The following is a 22,237-nucleotide window of genomic DNA, read 5'->3' as shown; positions in this document are numbered from 1 at the left end:
TCTTTCGGTATGTGACTTTACCGAAAGAACCAAGAAGATGAATCCCTGCAGTCACGAAAGCTTTAAATCGAAATTTAAGTATTTTAATAGGTTTCAGATGTGACACTCTCTTAGCAGGGCATATCACGGGTAATACCCCTAGGGTGACTAAAGCAGACTGTCAAAGTGATGTCTGAAGTAGCTCTGTAACGTCGCCTTCCACACCCCGTGGTGCACTGCTCACTGCGGGAGCTCAGAGTCGAAATCCCCTCGTTTAACGACAACAGAGATGAAAAACAAGCAACAGTTTTGTCGCACAGTCGACTTTGATTGCAACACAAGCAATCGTCATCAGGTATAAATGAAATAGAAACACAAATCTAGTATACTTAGAAATATAATATAATACAACAGAGAGTCGGATAACATAACAGTCAACACCCTACCTGGTTGATTACGTTCTTCCTGAGAATGCTAAATTTGAGAGATAGAACAGAACCAGAGACATATAGACAGACATATAAGCAGACAGATATCACAGAGATGTGTTATATCTCTCTCAAATTTAGCATTCTCAGGAAGAACGTAATCAACCAGGTAGGGTGTTGACTGTTGTTATCCGACTCTCTGTTGTATTACATTACATTTCTAAGTATACTAGATTTGTATTTCTATTTCACTTATACCTGATGATGATTGCTTGTGTTGCAATCGAAACGTTGTATGCTAGTATTTAATTTATTATTTTATCTTTATACGTGACTTTACCGAAAGAACCAAAGAGTAATTCCTGCAGTCACGAAAGCTCCAAATTAAGTGTGAGGAATGATGTCACAGGAGGCTGCTGCTCCCATTGGTTTGGTGGCGAGATGTTAACTACCTCGCCTGGTATACAGGAGCACGTGGGTTTGAGCCCGAAACCCTGACCTTTGTATATTTTGAGTCTGCGCGTTCTATATCCCCCGTGGTCGCGTGGATTTTTCTTCCGGGTCCTCCGGCTTTTCCCTCCACATTTAGAGACACGCGTTTAGAGTATTTGGCTGCTAGAAATGTCCACGTGGCAAGCCACGTTGTTGAGCTATCATTTGTGGCCAGGTCGCTTCTGAAAAAGAACGATGTAGCTCAGTGGGCCTTATCTGGTAAAACAATAAAAACATGTTTAAAGTTTAGTTTATGATCTGCACCCTCGCTCTGGTCCCGACTCTTCCTATCCCAGTGCAAAAATGAGACGCAATTTCAATAGCGGCTTTCCCCCCCCCCCCCCCCAACACGATGAGACAACGTCACAGCAACTTGAAAACGGGACACTTATACCGAGTATTGGTAGAAAACATTTAAGTTACTCAGCACACGAGATACATCTGCCAAGTCACACCTGAGCAGTGATGAAACCACAATTGTTTTTCGTTGTTGTTATCTCTCCAGGCAAGCATGTCAACATACTGTATCGGTAACACACGTTTGAAATCAAGCGCATCGCAACAGAAGTCACGGGCGGTACGAAAATTGCTCGATGCCAACTTTAAAGCGCCACCCGTCGTTTTCCATTTCCCAAAAGGGCACGTGCATAATCTACCACGTGATTGCCACGCTTGACATGAATATGATTTATTGGCGGTGCATTGTGGGGGGTGCTTTGATTTTGGGTTGGGGGGGGCGCGGGGGGTGGGGGGGGGCTCGCAAGCTGTTCAGGCATCTGTCGTGAAAACACGCAGACCCAGCCAAGTGGCAGGGGACACAAAGTAACATGCAGCCGGTGTCACGCAACCGACACTGAAATACAAATAACCCTTGTTTTTCACACGGTTAACATGTTTTTTTTTTTTTATCAAGTTCAAATCATCCACAAACAAGCACTCCTCAACTCACGCGGCGTATATATATATATATTTTAAAGATTATAAGGATTTGTATTAACAATATATCGTCTGGATTATTTTCTCTAGCAATGTAGTAAAATAAAAAACATATGACCCATTACTGCTGGTTGTACCGTAAAGTGCGTAGTCATATAACATTTCGATTAAAACATGCTTCATTCATAGAGTTTATTAACCAACTAGCAATAAACTAACAAGAGTAGATAAAGCTATTTAACTGCTAGCAGCTTTTTTGACATTGTAACAACGTACCTACTACCTCTTAAAATGTAAATACGAGCTAGGTACCCAAGTGTTAGCATGCATCCAAGCCAGTGGTTGCAAATTGTTTCTGGATAAATGGTACGCGGTTGATTCGTGGGACAGGAGAGGGATCTTGGGATGATTCGTTTTTGTTTTTTACACCTTTGAGAGAAACGAGCCCCCTTTTTGTACAACTGCCAATTCAAATAAGACTCAAACATATTAAAGTGTGCAATGATATTGTGCATGTTGTTGTTCCTGCACGCAAGAGCTGGCAACAAAAAAATATTCTCTGATATGATAACATCGCATCAAGACAAACATATTTTCAAAGTCTTCCCTCTGCCCTTCGGACTCCACCGACTACAGCAAACCACCACCTCCTACGGAGTTCATCAAACAACCGACTCATTGTACCCAGAACCAGGAATGTTTTTTGCTGAGCGACGGTTCTCCGTAGCTGCACCGTTCATCTGAAACTCTCTCTCTCCCACTGCACATTCACAGCGGCATCCAAGCTCCACCATCCACCTCTAAGCAGCAGCTCAAGGCTCTCACCTGGTTCAGGCTCTCACCTGGTTCAGGCTCTCACCTGGTTCAGACTCTCACCTGATTCAGGCTCTCACCTGGTTCAGATTCTCACCTGGTTCAGGCTCTCACCTGGTTCAGGCCCTCACCTGGTCCAGGCTCTCACCTGGGTCAGACTCTCACCTGGTCCAGGCTCTCACCTGGTTCAGGCTCTCACCTGGTTCAGACTCTCACCTGGTTCAGGCTCTCACCTGGTTCAGACTCTCACCTGGTTCAGACTCTCACCTGGTTCAGTCTCTCACCTGGTTCAGACTCTCACCTGGTTCAGGCTCTCAGCTGGCTCAAGCTGCGTACGAGGGATATTGAGCTCTGGCTACGTGCCTCCGAGCTCTCAATAGAATATTGCGCCCAATTCGTGAAATATTTGCACGTTATGAATTGCCTTTTTTATTATTACTCGTACATTTTACAAAACAGAGTTCTTCAAACTTGAAGTAAAATTCACTTAGTACAGCGAGGGGCATAATAAACAACATCGCTGCGGACAAATTGGCCCACTGGGGGCATGTGGGGGGGGGGGGGGGGCTCTCCGCTGAATATTTCGCTCTTGAAGCAAAAAATATCTTGGCAGACACGCAACATAGATCTCAATGCGGTAACTCTTTGGCATTTACCAGCGCGTGTGTCTCCCGCGTGCTTGGACCTCCCAATGAAAAGCGATGCTCCCGCATGCACCTGCCTGTGTTTGCATTGAACGCCGAGTAAGCCAGCAGTGGGGCGCTGTACCGCGGGGATATGGCTCAGCGACACCTTGCTGTACATCCATGCCGTCTAGTTAACGAGCTAAGAGCCCATAGGTAGTCTCACCTCCGGGGGGGGGGGGGGGAGTTGCAGCTACGCAGGAATACGCTCCGGTATTTTATTTTCTTATCTTGCAAGGTGACGCGTCTGAATGGAGCTGTCATTCTCGCGTGGACGTTATCCGACCGGCACAGGGGAGATGAAAGCTGGGCGCGGTGTGAAATCTGACTCGGGTGCAAGCGAGGCGACCACTGAGCTACCCGGCCAACAATTAACAATTTAGAAACGTGCGTTTCGAGCATTTGGCTGCTAGAAATGTCCGCGTGGCAAGCCACTTCGTTGGGCTAGCATTTGTGATAGCCAGATCCGTTCTGAGCTATACAGCTCAGTGGGCCTTACCTGGTAAAATACAAGTTTTTGCGTCGTTTAACAGTTTCAATAATTCAAAGAATAAGAACAATACATGAAAACATTACGAGCCAAATGGCCGCAACTAAATAAAATATACTCTTACTGTCAGTATTCGCGAGCAGTAGACGTGCAAGTGCGTAACAAATAAATAATACACACATACTGGTCGGTGTTAAGTTAGCATCTCAGTTACTCAATGGCCTTCTGTGTTTAGCCAGGCGGTGGCGGCTACGCACGCCTGTAACCCGGAGACGTGAAGGGTTGGTGTGGATCGCACACATGTTGCGATGCTCCCTTCCCACGGGGCCTCGGGACCACATTAATCCTGGCTCGCCAGGAGAAGGCGGTACAGCAAAATGGGGACGGAATATCATCTGTCGCTTCTGTATGGGATAGAGCGTTGTCCCCCTCGCATTTTACGTGTTTTCACCATGAAAACATTTTGATATATAGAGGATGGCCGAGCTTGGGTAATTGTTGGTAGTGCCGGCTCACCATCTGGCTGCTGCCTTTAAGCTTTGCCTCTGGTTCCTCGGCGATCGTGAGATGCAATTTGCGTTAACAACAGCACTATACAAAACTAAACATCATTTGTAAATTATGATTAATTCATAGTTATTCCAGTGTGTGTTTCAAGATTGTCTCAGAACGATACACTGACGTTAACACTTAGCCACGCTTCCCGTAAACAGCTGTGGGCTCACAACATCCCGCGCAAAAGAAAAAAAGTCCTTGCGTATTATAACCTCGTGGACGTAAGCTGTACGAATAGAGTATAAACGTGTTTGAAACCGATGCTAGTTTGAAGTCCCCCCATAACAATTGCACGTTCGTAATTGGTTTCTATTGGGTCGGACCGTGCAGATATGATGTCAAATAGAGCCATGCATCCATCAAAGCCAAACAAATGAAGTTGTCACGTGGTCAAACGTGCCAGTCGATTTCACATATCGCCAACATTTTCTTGCTCTGCGATGTTAACCGCTTACAAAATCAACTTTGGTTAACGTTTGAACTTATTCATCCGCACCGAGCCACGTGACATTTTTTTCAGGAGGGTCCTGCTCAAACAATGGGTTTCCTTATTTTAAAGATGGGGGCCAACACTCGCCCCGTACAGATGGAAACGCGCGGCGATTAGTCCGCCTGCTGTACCGCCTTCTGGAGAGAGCCAGGACACGTGATCCAGCGACCCTCATTCATTGGCACATCTGTCCAAGTGACAACTTGGTTTGTGTGGCTCTGTTCTGTTTTGGGGGGGTTGCAGCTGGAATTGACATTACACATAGGAGGTCTAACCCAAAAGCCACCAGTTATGAATCATAGTACAGTAAAACCTTGGATTGCGAGTAACTTGGGCTGCGAGTGTTTTGCAAGACGAGCAAAAATTTTAAGTAAATATTTATTTGATAAACGAGCGAGGTCTTGCAATGCGAGTAGTACGTGCGTACGCTTTGTCTGCCGAGCGTCACGTGATCACAACTGATATACGGGTGCTTTGGATTGCAAACACGTTTCCGGAACGAATTATGCTCGCAACCCAAGGTTTTACTGTATTGGTCGTGAAAGTCTCCATATGAAATTCATTGTATGTTCATTTTGTAAATATATAGGATATTACAAAAACATCTTATTTCTACTGGCAGCTGTGTTGCATGTGTTATTTCCTGAATCTCTTGAGTTGCATTATTATCTTTTAAGTGTCGCGCCGTTGTGTGGACAATTATAATATTACCGTATTCTCCAGATTATAAGATGCTCCGGAACATCAGACGCACCTCAAACTTGTGCCCGGTCTAAAGAGAGTTACACAAATCCGGTTACGCACAAGCACGCGGACAGCTACCAGATTTACAAGACACAACCCCCAAACTGTTGCTTTAAAAGTCAGGTAAAAAAAAAAAGTTTGCGTCTTATAATCCAGAAAATACGGTATTACCAGATTTTTTGTTACACGCATATAAATATAACAAACAGCACGTGAGCACAAATAACATTTCAATTGGTCGCTGTTTTCCGAGTCCTCGAACCACAGAGCGCAACTACGAACATGCGACACGCAACAGTAGTCTAAGAGGCCGGAGCAGATGCCTCATCGAACGGCACCACACGAGGTGGCCCCCACTCTCATGCTTGCGATGTGTTGATGCGGCCAACAGACTGTGAACGACGCGATATCCGTTTGCAATGAGCGGGGTTGTCGTACAGTTCGCTCGTAGTAGTAGCCGTATAAATAAATCGGTACGAACTAAAGTTTTGCCGCGTCAGGTACAGATTTCTGCACCTGGCCACATTAATCCAACTCTGATCCGGTTTGCATAGGGAAAACCGCAGGGGGACACATTCATGCTGACCACCCCGGCCCACGGTCCATCAGGTCCCAATCGAAGTCGAGCCTCTCAAACCATCAACACCAACGCACCGGCTGTGCGGGGCTGATTTTGGTCAGATTTTAGTTGAGACAGTTACAAGCATTCCGAGCGTTCGTTAGTGCAGCGGTCGTCAACATATGGATTTTACCCCCCCACCACCACCACACCACCACGACGACCACTACCCCACCTGCTCTCACCAGGTAGGCAGCAGCATGGAGATCGTGCAGGAGAAATATTGGAATGTGCACCAGGGAACGTCAGCGCGACGTTACGGCGACCGAACACGCCGACACGCAGGGTGAAACAAATACCTTACGAACACAAAACACACTGGTACACGGCACGAAACAAATACCTTACGAACACACTGATACACGGCATGAAACACATGCCTTACCAACACCGCGTTCACTAGAGGCGTGGACATGTAATCTCTCCGCGTATTGGGGCCTTGGCAGTGCCGATTTGCACTGCAGGGAATTAAATGTTTAGCTTCGATTAACATTTGATTTACGTTTGCATATATTTCCGATCCATTCCTCTTTTGAGAGGTGTTTTTTTTTGGTTGCTTCACTTAATTGCCGCCCTTTGCTTTTGCCATTTTGGTCACGATCCAGGTCACCCTGGGAAATGAGACTCTACCCTGGTCCCTTGAGTTCTCACCTGGTTCAACAAAATAATCTTGAAACTTGGAGTATGGGGGGGTCGTCGGGGGGTGGCGGGGTAGTGACGGACGCTGGGGGGCGCAGGGACCGATGGCCATGGCTTTGGGGACCACTGCCACACACCACCGAAGATAAATAACACTGGTCAACACACTTTTTCTGGCATAAGATATTCCAAGGGTTTTAAGGTAATTTTGGGGTGCCGATTCCAAATCTGGCATCAGTTTTTGTCTATCACATCAGGTTTTTTAGATATCAAATATTGCATTTTCAATAAAAACTGCAGAAAAAAATATTAAATAAATGTGGATATCTACGTAAAATGATATTAAAAACACACTATCCTAAAAACACAGCACCATATTTTAACACTAAAGCAGTCACTGACTCGCAACAACTTGCAATCATAAGTGACAGAGTTAATTTCGGGTAAAATCAATGAAAATGGGGTATGCCAATAGCATACAAATGAGATGTGATAGAGCAAATCTGAGATCACATTTGGAATCAGCACTAAAACAGCTGCAAAAGTCCAGGCCAGAAAAAAACTTTTTTTGTTGACCAGTGTATTAATCACTGCGTTCATGTGTATGTGAAATCTTACGTAAGAATACCCGCCAGACGTACGCGGTGGTGCCACACCGATGTCAAGAACGCACTCAAAACACCCCGACTTCACGATGGAGCCCCTTGCGCTTAAGCAGTAGCGAAATGCGCTCTAATTATTTTATTATATATCTATAGACACACATGGCTACTATTATCTGTCAGACTCCCACCCAACTGGGCTGCATGCTCTCACGGGGTCAGCTCCGATTCACTCTTCGTGTCACACAGATCAATGTCGCTATGTCAGAAACTCAGTGCATTACCGGCGATTGATGCCGCTGTAGATATTATTTGTTCATCGTTAATGGGGCCCATCCCACAGAGAGCGCAAATGGACCACTTGAAATTGCTTCAATCTCCGCTCGTGTCGAGACAACATTTGAACTCTTGACGGAGTAAAGAGCCAACACTGACGCAAGGGGGATAAACATAGCGGTGATGTAGACGGTAGCGATCGCGATGCTAGCGAGCGCGTGTACATTGACAATATACATATGGCGTTGATATTGCTGTTCAATGTATTTGTATTCATGTCACGCTTATGTTGTACGTGTGCATTTTGAACTTCTTTTGCACCGTACGTAGTCAAACGTGCCAGTGGTAATGTTTGTTTTTTATGCCGGTGAGAGTAATGGCGGCGTGACGGTAACTGTTATTTGTGAGTTGTTGTTATTTTTCCGTCAGGTATTTTTGTGCATTTTTGTCTGACATTTCCTCAATGCAATTTGTTTGCCGAAACAAAATCTCAACGAGTCTCAAGGCCCTTCATTCCGTTGGCCAGAACCAGAGGTCGCAACCAGGTACCCGATACCCATACCCTACCCGATACCCGGCTACCCGTACCCGGCCGGGTTTGCGACCCTGGTGCGGCCGGGTATGGGTAGGCCGCGAGTCACTAGTGAGTAACCGTTTGTCACTCATTTCCCAACGTCTTGTCTCTTCTCACAATTCAAGTTCCTATCAACCCACCCGCGCCTGCAACATGGCTTCATCCCAGAGGTCGCAATCGGGTACCCGTACCCTGCCCGATACCCGGCCGGGTACGGGTAGCCGGGTATCGGGTAGGGTACGGGTACGGCTACCCGTTTGCGACCCTGGTGCGGCCGGGTACGGGTACGGGTAAGGAATCAAAACTCGTTTGCGACCTCTGGCCAGAACACATCGACGTGGTTTTGGCCAACGGCTTATCAACCGATGTGGGAGGCGACCAGATTGCCGGGAGAAAGCACGCTCCACACGAGGAGGGGATAACGCTCGGACGGACCAGTTCACGAACCCGCTCTCTCTGTCCTGCCACCTACTGACCACCTTGCAACCCAGTGGGTTGTGGAGTTCCATGCCCCTGTGTGTGACCCACCATGCCTCGCCGCCAGAGTGCTACATCACAGCGATGATCGGGCAGCCAAATGATGATTATAAAGTTAATAGCAACGGGTGGCATGACGGAATTATGTCTATGGGAACAATGGCTCTGCTTTAACTTTCACGTAGTATATGATGATGATGATAATTAAAGGCGTAGATATGTTGGATTGTAAACATTACATTGGTACAACTAAGATGATCGTTTCGGAATGGTTCTGTTGAGAGCGTGCGATTGACGATAGGATAAGTAGATTTGATATGTGTAACGGTGCATCGATTCATATCGATTCCTAAGCTGACGACACATGCAAATGGCGCGCTTAAGTATCAGTGCTTATATATTCATACGTCTTATGTGATGGGTTCGTGGAACCCTGCAGCCACAAGCGGCTGCTACATTCACTGCAATGTTAAAGTACAATTTGTTTGTTAATGTGATTTTTTGTTTTGTTTATTGCAGCCCTTAATCGCCCGGTGTGGGGGGGTGGGGGATAGGTTGTTGGTTACACCTCTAACCGATAGCTCGGCGTCGGTGATTAACTCAGTTAATTCTAGATTTGAAGCTTTCGTGACTGCAAGGATTCATACTCTTAGTTTTTCGGTAAAGTCACGTAGGTAAAAAATAAATAATGACTTGAGACTGGAAAACGAGCTGTGACGGTCCCACCTGATGACGGAGACTTGTGTTGCCTCCGAAACGTTGTGATTTATTATTTTATTTCTATTATTTTTTCAATTATATTATTTATTATACATTTTTTACCTACGTGACTTTACCGAAAAACCTAAGCGTATAATTCAGTTAAGTTGAAAGCTTAGTGTCGGTGACAAGCGTGGCTAGCGTGACAGCTTCGTGTCAACGATAGACATCGTTGTGTTATGTTGCTAGTATTGTGTCAGTGCCAGGCATGGCTGTTGGCGATATTGTGTCGATTCACCATGTTATTATTATTACCGAGTCTCAAGACCCTTTTATAGGAGGGTCCTGCCAAGTTCCCGCCGCACGGGGCAATGTTGCCACGTGTAATCCCAATCAAGTAATTTGCGCATAACTATTTCAGCATTGGGGAATGTTTACCCAGTACCAATTACGTTCTGTGTGTGTGTGTTGAGCTAAGGGAGGAGGAAACCGGAAAACCCGAAGGAAAACCCATGCAGAACAGGGGGGAGAACATACGTAGACACTCCACATATGTAGAAACTTCACATTCGTAGAAACTCCACATACGTAGACACTCCACATACGTAGAAACTCCACATATGTAGAAACTCCACATATGTAGACACTCCACATATGTAGAAACTCCACATACGCAGAAACTCCACATATATAGACACTCCACATATGTAGAAACTCCTAGTACGTAGTAACTCCACATACGTAGACACTCCACATATGTAGAAACTCCACATATGTAGACACTCCACATACGTAGACACTCCACATACGTAGAAACTCCACATATGTAGAAACTCCACATACGTAGAAACTCCACATACGTAGACACTCCACACGGAAAGGCGACCGAGTCAGAAATCGAACCCGGTGCCCGCCTCGCCGCGACGGCACGAGCGTTACCGCCACGCCCCCCCACGCGCCGCGTTGATTGTATTTTGTTGCCGACGTGCATAGCTATGCCGATTATACCGTTGCGTCGATGCTAGGCTCGATGACGCAACCGCCGCCGCCGCCGTCGCCGCCGCCCGCACCTTCCGCCGCTACAGCAGCGGCAGGTGCAGCTGCTTCTCCAGGGAGCCGCGTGCGACGCCGAGCACGGCGCGCGCGAACTGCTGGTACAGTCGGTCCATGTAGCTGGTGGCGCGCGGCACCAGCCCCTCGAGGAACGCCAGGTGGCCGCCCCTCGCCGTCACCAGCAGGGCCACGTACGGGTTGGCGCGCACGCTCTCCAGCGGGAACGCTGCGTGCCGGACACACGACGGAGACACGACGGTGTTCGCGTTGGTACGATTGGCACGTTCAACGGACGGGGGAGGGGGGGGGGAGAAGAGAGTTTCCCCTGCCAAGCGTGCAGAGAACTCAAACTAAACTATAAACTTTTTTTTTGTATAGCTCTTTTTCAGAAGTAACCTGGCCACCAAATGATAACTCAACGAAGTGGCTCATTGCGTGGAAATTTATAGCAGCCAAATACTATAAACGTATGTTTTAAATCTTCTTGGTTCTTTCGGTAAAGTCACGTAGAAGGCAAATAATTCAGACGCTGTCTTTCCGACAGACCTGTTCTTCACCTGAGGACGGCTGCTTGCGTTGTGGCCGAAACGTCGTGAGAATTATTTTATTATGTTTAATTTTTATTATTTTATTATTTCCCTTCTACGTGACTTTACCGAAAGAACCAAGAAGATGAATCCCTGCAGTCACGAAAGCTTTAAAGCGTATGTTTAAAAATTTAATTATTGTTGGCTGGGTAGCTTAGTGGTTGTGTCGCTTGCCTCCGAGTCAGATTTAACACCGTCCCGTGTTTCTAAACGTGGAGGGGAAAAACCAAAGGACCCGATGAAAAATCCACACAACCACGGGGAGAGCACGCAAACTTCAAATATCGAGGCGTCATGGTGTCAGTAAGGAACCCACGACCACCTGCATACCAGGCGAGGTAGTTCACATCTCGCCACCGTGGCACCCAATCTTCCCAAGAGGCAGCATGGGCAAGTCCTGAAATATCTAACTTCTTTAAATAGAGCCCGAGAAGAATTACAAAGTAACAGTCAATGTATATTCTCCCGTACATCTCAATTAAATGCTAGTTTTTGGAGTAGCAGAGGGGGTGGGGAGTGTTTTTCCCTAAAGCCCTCCCCCCGATTTCTCCCCCCACTGACCCCCTATCATAGGTTTACAAAGTAACAGTCAATGTATATTCTCTCGTACATCTCAATTAAATGCTAGTTTTTGGAGTAGCAGAGGGGGTGGGGAGTGGTTTTCCCTATAGCCCTCCCCCCGATTCCTCCCCCCACTGACCCCCTATCATAGGTGCTCACGTGTGTAGGCTACACGGGGGATCCTTTTGTCTTTTTTATCCTGAGCCGTTGTCGCCCTTGCGTAGGGTTGTCTGTGTACGTTTGCTGTTCACGACCGGAGTGAGAACGCCATCTGGCGCCGGACTCGGTGTGCAGCGTGCTGGCTGCACCAAGCCCCCCACGATTCCAGATCTCACACCGGGCAGACAGACAGCCCATGAACCAACACCGGAATCAACGTTGGGGCAACGTCAACCAACGTTGTCCCAACGTTGCAAGTCTACCGGGATACAACGGTACTCTTTAAGCTGCCACGGATAACTTGCTGCCATGTATTTTTGTGATCGACGAATAGAATTTGACCCTTGGCGGTACCCATAAGGCAATTTGTGTCAAGTGCAGGGGGCGGATGTGTGAACAATCCGTAAAACGCAAAAAACCCCGTCGCAAAGCCAGCAGCGGCAGGTCCCACGGGAGCCCCTTTTAGCTGCGGTCAAATGATTTAACGTGAATTGATGCGAAGAGCATAAATAATTCAATTAACTGCAATGGCTGCACTCTGTGTGTGTTGGGATTGTAAAAAAAAAAAACTAAAATAGCCCTCGGGTTGGCATTCTTTCAGCAGGTTTTTTTTTTGCTGATTGTTGGCAAGGGGCAATGTTGGTTTTTGTGATCGTTCATTCTGCATTTGAAGTGATGAAGTACTGAGAAATTATATGGAGGGGGGGGTGTAGGGAGGAAGAGTGGAGGGGGGGGGAGATGTTTTCAGAAAGAGATGCAGAACAAAGACGTTTTATTTTGGGTGATATTTAACAATGCTGTGAATATATCTTTTATAAACCCGCATCAACCGCAAGATGTCCTAAACGCGCCGAGTGCCTCTCAATTCCGTGGTCTATTCAGACTCACCTGCACATAAAATCTAAAATAAAATTAAAAAAATTAACCCGTAAAAACAAAGTTTTTCACTATAAATCCTTTATATGCGTGGCGGCTAGAGTCCTCTCATCCTCTGGCTTGAGATGGCTGCCACCTATGGGTGAGATGATTGCCTGCCACCATTAAGCAATTGGTAATTAAATATATATTTAAAAATTCCTAAAAAGTGTAAAATTTTGGGAAAAAAATTCACGAAAATAAATTGTCACGCACAACGAGTCTGTGTGCAAAATGTCAGCTCGATTGGATCACGGGAAGTGGGTTAAAAAACGACCGAAAGATTTGCACGGTCGTAAGCAAGCAAGCAAGCACGCAAGCACGCAAGCAAGCAAGCAAGCGAACTTAATATAAAGGATAAAAAAATGTTGATTACTTAGTTATTTTATTTACTACTTAACTTTCTTATGCTGCTCGTTGCGCACGGTTGCACTTTACTTCGCGTCCCGGTTGCAATTTACTTTGCTCAGTCGTAAAGTGCTCTGATGGCTACATTATTGAGAGCGATATTGGCACGTAAAATAAAGAATGATTGATTGAACACAACGATGTACAGCGAACGAGCCGCATCCTCAAGGCTCATTTCAGAGCCCCGTGATTTATCGCCTGTCCACATACGCATGATAACTTACGCAATGCCAGAGAAGCTTTTTTCGTTGGGGCATTAAACGTAACTGTTTGCTTTTTACATATTTATTTTCAGTTGCAATTACGTACTGGTTAGTTTAACATGTCGTAGGCTTTCATCCATAACACAGGTTTTTTTTTTTGGGGTTAGATCGCGTAAATATATAAATGTGTCATTAAACCCGCCACCACCCGATGTGTTAAAATAATTAATGGGCCAAAAACACCTTCATATATAAAGGACCACAGAGCTTGGGGTGCCGGCTCACCACGTGGCGACTGCCTTCCCACCTGCCTGCGGTCCCTCGCACCTCTTGAGCCGTTCCCTCTCCACGACAGCGAGCGAATGCCGCGCGACGGTGCTTCACTACAAGCTGTTACAATATTACACAGCAGGGTACACAACTCCCAGGGGCTAGGGGGGTCCTACTCTGAGTCCGGGTCCCTGCCGGCTAGCTCCGGTCTCTCTCTCTCGTGTCGGATCGGGGACTCTGCCGACTCCACCGAGCGGAGAGAGAAGCACCTCTACGGCTACTACCACCGGCTTCTCCCCAGACTCACCACTCGATCCCTCTCTCTACCCCTGGTTCCCTCTTCACCCTGCTTACTCTACCCGTTACCACGGTGACCCCGCTTACGTCACGGGGTATCCCTTAAGTAACCTAGGAGACGTGACGTCATCGCACTGAACGGCACACCTGACGTCACGTCCCCATTTTACTCCTCTACACAAGTTTGATTTTAAGCTTTCGTGACTGCAGGGATTAATCTTCTTGGTTCTTTCGGTAAAGTCACGTAGAAGGGAAATAATAAAATAATGGAAATATTCGTTTATTATTTCCTTTGTACGTGAATAAAAGAATAAAAATATTATTTTATTATTTCCCTTCTACGTGACTTTACCGAAAGAACCAAGAAGTTGCGACAATTTTCATGGTTCTTTCGGTAAAGTCACGTAGAAGGGAAGTAATAAAATAATAAAAATAAAACATAATAAAATAATTCTCACGACGTTTCGGCCACAACGCAAGCAGCCGTCCATCAGGTGAAGACCAGGTCTGTCGATTATTATTACTACCACTACAGGCGTGTGTCACCACCGTCACCGGTTGATCACGACGGTGACGACGACAGAGTTGACGGCGCGACTCCGCTGGGAACATTACCGCTGGCCGGAGACAGGGGGTCGTCGGCGGCGTTGAGGCACAGCACGGGGACGCGCACGGCGGGCAGCTTGTGGCAGGGGCTCGCGTCGTGGTAGTAGCTGCGCACCGAGCTGTAGCCGAACATGATGGAGATGAGCCGCTCGTCGTACTCCCACAGCGAGCGAGACTGCACGCGAGAAGGACACGCGGCCCCGTGAGACGGCAGGGGTTGTGCAATATAATCACTACGGCGTACATTTCAACACACAAAACAAGACCCATTTCATTGAAAAGCGACATGGTAGATATAAAACTATTAAACTAAATTATTTTTTTATTTTACCAGGTAAGGCCCAAAAAGCTATATAGCTCTTTTTTCAGGTAGCTTAACGAAGTGGCTCATCATTCTTGATTTGAAGCTTTCGTGACTGCAGGAATCCATACTCTTTGGTTCTTTTGGTAAAGTCACGTAGGTAGGAAAAATCATAATAGATCGCGACGTTTCGATCGCCACACAAGCAACCGTCTTCAGGTGGGAGTTAGAAACAGGCTCCTGAAACAAGTCCTTATATATAGAGCCGAGAGGGTGTGGGGTGGAGCTTAATAGCAGCCAAATACTCTAAATGCATGTTTCTAAACGTAGAGGGAAAAAACTAAGGACCCAATGAAAAATCCACGCGACCACGGGGAGAACATGCAAACTCCAAATGTACAGGCGTCAATGTCGAGATCGAACCCACGACGTTCTGTATACCAGGCGAGGTAGTTAACATCTCGCCACTGCACAAAATCTCAAATCTGTGAACGATGGCCAATCACAACAGAAACATTGATGCCGGCTGGAAAAACAAATAGATTTAACAGCACACACAGGCACACACACAGGTGCTCATTGTAGACACAACAGCTTCAGACCACCAGACTAATTATCCAGACCAATTATCCAGACCAATTATCCAGACCAATTATCCAGACCAATTATCCAGAACAATTATCTTTGCCCTAGGAAAGTGTTAATGTGGTTTCCATAATCTAAAGCTAAAGTCCTTTTCCATGTATGGGCTCCCAGAGGCATGTGGTAGCAGCAAACGTTGATGACTGTACTGTAATTGATGAGTCCTAGTGAGGACGAAACCCGTCTAAAGTTGCGTCTTTGTTTCGCCGCTGCCCGTTGGGATATCCGCGTTATCTCAACTCTTTCAGTCGCTGGTTCTAACCGACCAAATGGCCACGCATTCAGGTCTAGGTAAGGCTGTAAGCTTCGCAACAGGCCATGCTACAAACCTGCGTGTGTTGGTGAATCTATTTGCTTGCTAATTTTTCTGTTAACGGTGGGGTTTTCTTGACATTGACACAACACCGACACAATACCAAACAACACGTCACCCAACATTACGCAATGCAACCCCCACCATTACACGACAACGCATCATCATACGACGAAGTGCAAACACACCGTCTAACGAGGTGCAAATGTAGCCCAACGCGGTGCTATGCAACACTTTGCGCAAATGTGTTGCGCAATGTCAACCCCTTATCAGTGCCCTACCATATTAAAGGTCAAGTCAGACCTTATTGGTCACCCCGTGCCATTATAAATCTCAACGTTCACCCTACAGAGAAGTCCCATCACAAGGGAGAAACGCTAACAAATTGACAACAAACAATTAAACCCGTAAAAACAAAGTGTTTCACTATAAATCCTTTATATGCGTGGCGGCTAGAGTCCTCTCGTCCTCTGGCTTGAGATGGCTGCCACCTATGGGTCAGATGATTGTCTGCCACCATTAAGCAATTGGTAATTAAATATTTAATTTGTTTTCCCTAAACAGTGTAAAATTTTGGATTTTTTTTTCACAAAAATTAATTGTCACACACAACGAGTCTGTGTGGAAAATGTCAGCTCGATTGGATCACGGGAAGTGGGTTAAAAAACGAGCGAAAGATTTGCACGGTCCTAAGCAAGCAAGCGAACTTAATATAAAGGATTTTAAAATATATTCGCCTGTGGAGGACGCGGGGATCGATCCTGCGACCTTTGGCATGGGAAGCGAGGGCGCTACCAACTGCGCTACTCCGCCACGGCCTGTGGAGGGGTTACGCTCTGGGCTCTTACACTCTGACGTTCAGCCAAAGCCATGAATGCGTTCTATTTGAATATATGTAAAATTATTTTTTTTTGCCTAAAAAGTGTAAAATTTTGGGAATTTTTTTTCATGAACAATAATTGTCTGGCACAACGAGTCTGTGTGGAAAATGTCAGCTCGATTGGATCACGGGAAGTGGGTTAAAAAACGACCGAAAGATTTGCACGGTCCTAAGCAAGCAAGCAAGCACGCAAGCAAGCAAGCAAGCACGCAAGCAAGCAAGCACGCAAACTTAATATAAAGGATTTAAAAAACGACCGAAAGATTTGCACGGTCCTAAGCAAGCAAGCGAACTTAATATAAAGGATTTAAAAATATATTCGCCTGTGGAGGACGCAGGGATCGATCCCGCGACCTTTGGCATGGGAAGCGAGGGCGCTACCAACTGCGCTACTCCGCCACGGCCTGTGGAGGGGTTACGCTCTGGGCTCTTACACTCTGACGTTCAGCCAAAGCCATGAATGCGTTCTATTTGAATATATGTAAAATACATTTTTTTTGCCTAAAAAGTGTAAAATTTAGGGAATTTTTTTTCACGAACAATAATTGTCTGGCACAACGAGTCTGTGTGGAAAATGTCAGCTCGATTGGATCACGAGAAGTGGGTTAAAAAACGACCGAAAGATTTGCACGGTCCTAAGCAAGTGAAGTACCGGTGAGGACGCTTGACACCGAGGTTGAGGCACACGTATATTTATTTCACAATACGACAGTGGGCATATAACACTCGAGGGGGTATCGGCCCCCTCACCCGTATAACTCGGGATACACCCCTAGCTAACTCTGTCCTAGCCCCGAGTCCTCCACTAATGGGCTAGGTGAGGCTATCTGGCCCGACACTGGTAAGTCGGGCCCGGTACCCGGAGTTCCAGACCAGCTCTTACAAAAGCACCGGCTCTGGCTTTCGGGACCACGCCGCTGGCTCAGTCCTGTCCGGCCCTGAAAAGGACATCGAACTAGGGGAGTCCAGGGCTCTATCTAAGACGTCTTCAGTCTTCTTCCTTTAGCTTAAAACATAACCCCCGAGCCCTTTGAAACATCCCCTTTTATACCCAACCCCTCCCTGAGGGGTGGGGCCCCGGGGGATCATAACGTTCGAACCAGCCCCCCCCAGGGTGTCTGGCTCGGACGTCGTAGAGGGCACCTCCTCGTGCACTTACGTAGCCCCGCCCACTGTGTTTGTTTTCCATAGGCTGCCATGCATAACGGGCCCTCTCTTTAACACCCCTACACAAGCAAGCAAGCAAGCACGCAAGCAAGCAAGCAAGCAAGCACGCGAACTTAATATAAAGGATTTAAAAATAGCTTTTACTCAATTTCCCTGCACAAGAATGGGCGCATCCCAGAGGTTGCAAACGGGTTTTGTTCCTTACCCGTACCCGGCCGCACCAGGGTCGCAAACGGGTACCCGTACCCATACCCGGCCGGGTATCGGGTAGGGTACGGGTATCGGGTACCCGGTTGCGACCTCTGGCGAAACCCATCGCCGCACAACACGGCGGGGTTGCAACGCTCCGTGCGACGCAACGGAACGTGGCGCACGGCGATCGCACGGTGCCACTGCTTAACAGCAGAGCGATGCGATCTGGACCGGGAGGCGCGGGAGAACGGATAGCGAAAGCGGCGCCGCCGTGTTAGTGGTCGGCTGTGGGAGGTCGGGGGGAGGTGGGATGTGGATGACGGGCCCCCGAGCGAGAGTCGGCACGTCCGCACCTTCATGATGTGCTCCACGTCGTACCTCTTCTTCAGGACCTCCCGGTGCCTGCGCGCAACGGCGAGGAAGACAGCGTTACGTTGATGGCGAGCGGAGGGTTGGACCTGGCGGGGGGACGGGGGAGGGGGGGGGGCTTCGGCAGGAGGCGATGCTTGGCGGAGCGATGGGGCGCCGTGTCAGAATCAGAATCTTTATTGGTACTGGAGGAATCTGATGGCTACGTAGCTCTTTTCCGCAGATGTCCAGTAGGGGGGGAGGATGGTCAGTTTCAACAACAAATAAAAACAGCGACACAGAGTGCAAAGTATAGGAAAGGTAAGCAGGTCACTAGTCACTAGTGGTGGGGGGTGGTTGGTGGTGGTGGTTGGTAGGGGGTGGTTGGTAGGGGGGTGGTTGGTGTGGGGGGTAACCGGTGGTTGGTGGTGGTTGGTGGTGGTGGTTGGTGGTGGTGGTAGTTGTTGGTGGTGCTGGTGGTTGGTGGTGGTGGTTGGTGGTGGTGGTAGTTGTTGGTGGTGCTGGTGGTTGGTGGTGGTGGTTGGTGGTGGTGGTAGTTGTTGGTGGTGCTGGTGGTTGGTGGAGGGTGGTTGGTGGTGGTTGGTTTGGGTGGTGGTCGGTGGTGGTGGTTGGTGGTGGTGTTAGTTAGTGGTGGTGTTAGTTAGTGGTTGGTGGTGGTGGTGGTTGGTGGGGGGTGGTTGGTGGTGGGGGTGGTCGGGGGGTGGTCGGTGGTGGTGGTTGGTGGTGGTGATGGTGTTAGTTAGTGGTTGGTGGTGGTGGTTGGTGGTGTGTGGGGCGGGCACCTGTGCACGGCGCCGGTGAGCAGGTGCGTGAGCACGCGGTTGAAGAGCACGCTGTTGAGCGGCGTCTCGAGCGACGCGGTCGACGTGAAGGCGTCCCACGGCACGGAGACGGTGAGCGCCGCCTCCACGCCCGCGCGCCGCCCCATCGCCGCCAGGTAGTTCAGCAGCATCATCCTGGGGTCAGGGGTCGGGAGTCACGGTTGCGAGTCCAAAGGTAGGGAGGAAAGAGGACGGTAAAAATTTAGAAAAAGATCGGAGAGAAATGTAATTCATTGGCAGGAGATAGTGGCGTCTATAATAAAGGTTTTCTTTGGGTAAATCTTATAAAAATTAAGCGATCTAAATATATATCTAACCCAGAAAAAAACCTCTATTATGGATAATGGTCGTGCAAAGCCTCAATGGTGGCAGTCTTGCAAAGGATTCTCGAATCTTTCAGAGTAATAATAATGTTTCGTTTTATATGGCATCGCCGTTCATGGAATTAGAATCATACAATCGCTGAGGAACCACAGACAACCTGCGTTGCCGGCACCAACATCGATTACCCACGTTTTGCAGTCCTCTATATATTAAGATGTCTTCAGCCAATTGATGAGTGCTCATACATGTGGGAGGAAACCGGAGCACTCGGGAGAAAACTCGCGCATGCGAGGGGGCAACACTCTATCCCCATACAGTTGGAACAGATTATATTATTTCGCACATTGCTGTATACCGCCTTCTCCTTGATGAGTCAGGGATATGGCACCTTAATGCCCATGGGAAGGGAGATTCGCTACATTTGTGCAATGACCCACCCACCCTCGCTGCGTCCACAGGGCTGGATTACAGGCCACGTGCGTAGCCTCCACCGCCTGGTTCGCTGTGCAGAGCTTTGGACGCTGCCCCTGCGAATGTGTGGGTCTGAAATTATATTGCGACGGCCCTTGTAGGAATGTGATAACTGGGGAAGGCCAATAACACGGTGCCTACCTCGTGTGTCATTCCACTTTCAATAGATCCTTTGCAGGCCGCGCGTAATGATCGCGTTCAAACGATACGCTGGTGTTACATTTAGGCTAATTGGGGCAAACAAAACTGGACAAACCGTAAACAACTTCACGGTTAAAAACAACACCGAAAAAAACGGGTGGTGCTGGCCACCCACCCCCTCGTGTACCGTGCCGGCCTTCATAGGTGCTCGCTCACAGCACTTGCCCCAACGGTCTGTTTAGGCTCTCCGCCTAAAAAGACGCCCTCATTTACACCATTGGAACCTCATTTGCCAGTAAAAAATATGATAATTGGTTTTTTACCCTTCTAACTGGCAACAAAACTGACACCTTTTTTTACAAGGAGTCATGTTTGCATAGACCACAATACCTGCAGCCATAATGCAAACAAAAAGCATAACTCTGATAATAAATGCACTGTCCTTGAAGTTGATTAGTCCACACCCGAGACAGCTTTCCTTAGAGCCTAGAAAATAAAGATGTCAGTTTTGTTGCCAGATAGAAGGGTAAAAACCAATTATCATATTTTTTACTGGCAAATGAGGATCCAATGGTGTAAATGCTTACCCAGAGCTCTCATACTCTGATGGTGCATTATCTTTGAGTTGTGCGCCTTTGGCGTCATCTGGTCCAACACCATGTGAGACTAGGCTCTAAGGAAAGCTGTCTCGGGTGTGGACCAATCAACTTCAAGGACAGTGCATATATTATCAGAGTTATGTTTTTTGTTTGCATTATGGCTGCAGGTATTGTGGTCTATGCAAACATGACTCCTTGTAAAAAAAGGTGTCAGTTTTGTTGCCAGATAAAGGGTAAAAAAACAATTATCAGATGCCCTCATCTCCAAATCTGTGCGTCACTGCGTCGCGGCGAGCCCTACCCTCCCATGGACATGCCGACGGCGAGCAGGGCGCTGTCCGGGTACAGGGCGCGGATGTGCAACACCACCAGCTCCAGGTCTTCGGTGTTGGCGGCGCTGTACATGCGCGGCGTCTGCGGGAGGCCACACGGAAGCCACGCGTTTAATGCCAAGTTACACGTCGTAGCAGCCACACCGTCGCTTCCTTCCTTCTGCCAGATCCCGTCGGCTGTTTGGACGTGTGGTTGGCACCTCCATGCGATCAGTGTGTGGATTTCAAACGGAGGTTTTCGTAGCCCATGCAATCATCCACGGCTATTGTTGTTGGGTTAGGACACGTGGTGGTTTTTATGCCAAAATCCTTGTCATTAACTCTCCACTACCTAATTTTATTTATTTATTTCTACCAGATAAGATCCACTGAGCGTGAGCTACGTAGCTCCTTTTCAGTAGCAACCTGGCCACAAATGATTGCGCAACCAAGTGGCTTATCGCGTAGAAATTTATAGCAGCCAAATACTCTAAACACAGTTGTCACGTTTATAAAGATACTAGCTGTACTATCCGGCTTTGCTCGGGACTTGGATTCACCACACCCAGCCGTCTTTGTCTCCCCAGTGGCGATGTTCACACACCACACCAGTTACTCGTTTGAGGCTGAGTCGACCTAGGGGAGGCCCAGGACACGAACATGGGACCTTTCACGCAAACTGCTTTGAGCTTCAGCGGGTGGTGGTTGATATGTGCCTGGCATGTGGCTATTATCTGCTCCTAGGAGTATTCACCATCTGGCTCAAAGTCTTTCTCTTGGCTGTTGAATTTCAAGAAGCTCCTGGTCTTTCACTAGATGTGCAGCAATCACAATAAATAATGCTCTTTATAAATTTCCACGAAAGCTTCACTAAAGTCTGCAGTGATTGGCCAGTTCCAGTAGCGAGTGGCATGTGGAAGATGCTGGGAATTTCACGGGAATATCGGGCAGGCAACGTTGACTTGTTCTAACAAAGCAGGACTTAGAAGCGCCATTAAAAATTGCCGCCTCGGTAACCTACCATCCGTGCAACCTGCTCAAGCGGTGCCTCGCTCATCGTGACCTCCTGTTCCGTTAAGCTTTCTCTACAACATTAATTGCCATTCTAAACCTTCCGGTTGCTTACCCCATCTTGTCATGCAGTCCCTAAC

The 22,237-nt window shown here is 47.6% G+C and overlaps 1 protein-coding gene and 1 long non-coding RNA gene across 7 annotated transcripts in view; both read right to left on the bottom strand.

Annotated features, from left to right (window-relative positions):
- Nucleotides 1-1,386: 1,386 nt before the first annotated feature.
- The window catches only part of LOC133353202 (uncharacterized), a 102,895-nt gene continuing 82,044 nt past the window's right edge, over nt 1,387-22,237 (bottom strand). The window contains exon 2 of the long non-coding RNA XR_009756348.1: nt 1,387-8,636. This is a non-coding gene — a long non-coding RNA (uncharacterized LOC133353202). The remainder of the gene's footprint in view (nt 8,637-22,237) is intronic.
- LOC133353199 (phospholipase ABHD3-like) overlaps nt 1,387-22,237 on the bottom strand; it is a 61,187-nt gene continuing 40,336 nt past the window's right edge. For 5 of the 6 annotated variants that reach the window (XM_061569252.1, XM_061569254.1, XM_061569253.1 and 2 more), the window contains 5 exons: nt 21,077-21,189; nt 19,202-19,375; nt 18,404-18,452; nt 14,565-14,730; nt 1,387-10,775 (listed from right to left, as the gene is read on the bottom strand). In XM_061569252.1, coding sequence (XP_061425236.1) covers nt 10,576-10,775; nt 14,565-14,730; nt 18,404-18,452; nt 19,202-19,375; nt 21,077-21,189 — 702 coding nt within the window. In that variant the 3' untranslated portion in view covers nt 1,387-10,575. The remainder of the gene's footprint in view (nt 10,776-14,564; nt 14,731-18,403; nt 18,453-19,201; nt 19,376-21,076; nt 21,190-22,237) is intronic. The other variant, XR_009756347.1, reaches the window with a different exon arrangement.

Source organism: Lethenteron reissneri, chromosome 43 (assembly GCF_015708825.2).
Source record: "Lethenteron reissneri isolate LAM-NWPU_2019-01 chromosome 43, ASM1570882v1, whole genome shotgun sequence".
In the NCBI taxonomy this organism is placed as follows: domain Eukaryota; kingdom Metazoa; phylum Chordata; class Hyperoartia; order Petromyzontiformes; family Petromyzontidae; genus Lethenteron; species Lethenteron reissneri.
Note: the sequence above shows the minus strand (reverse complement) of the source record. Positions and strands in the feature narration are given on the sequence as shown.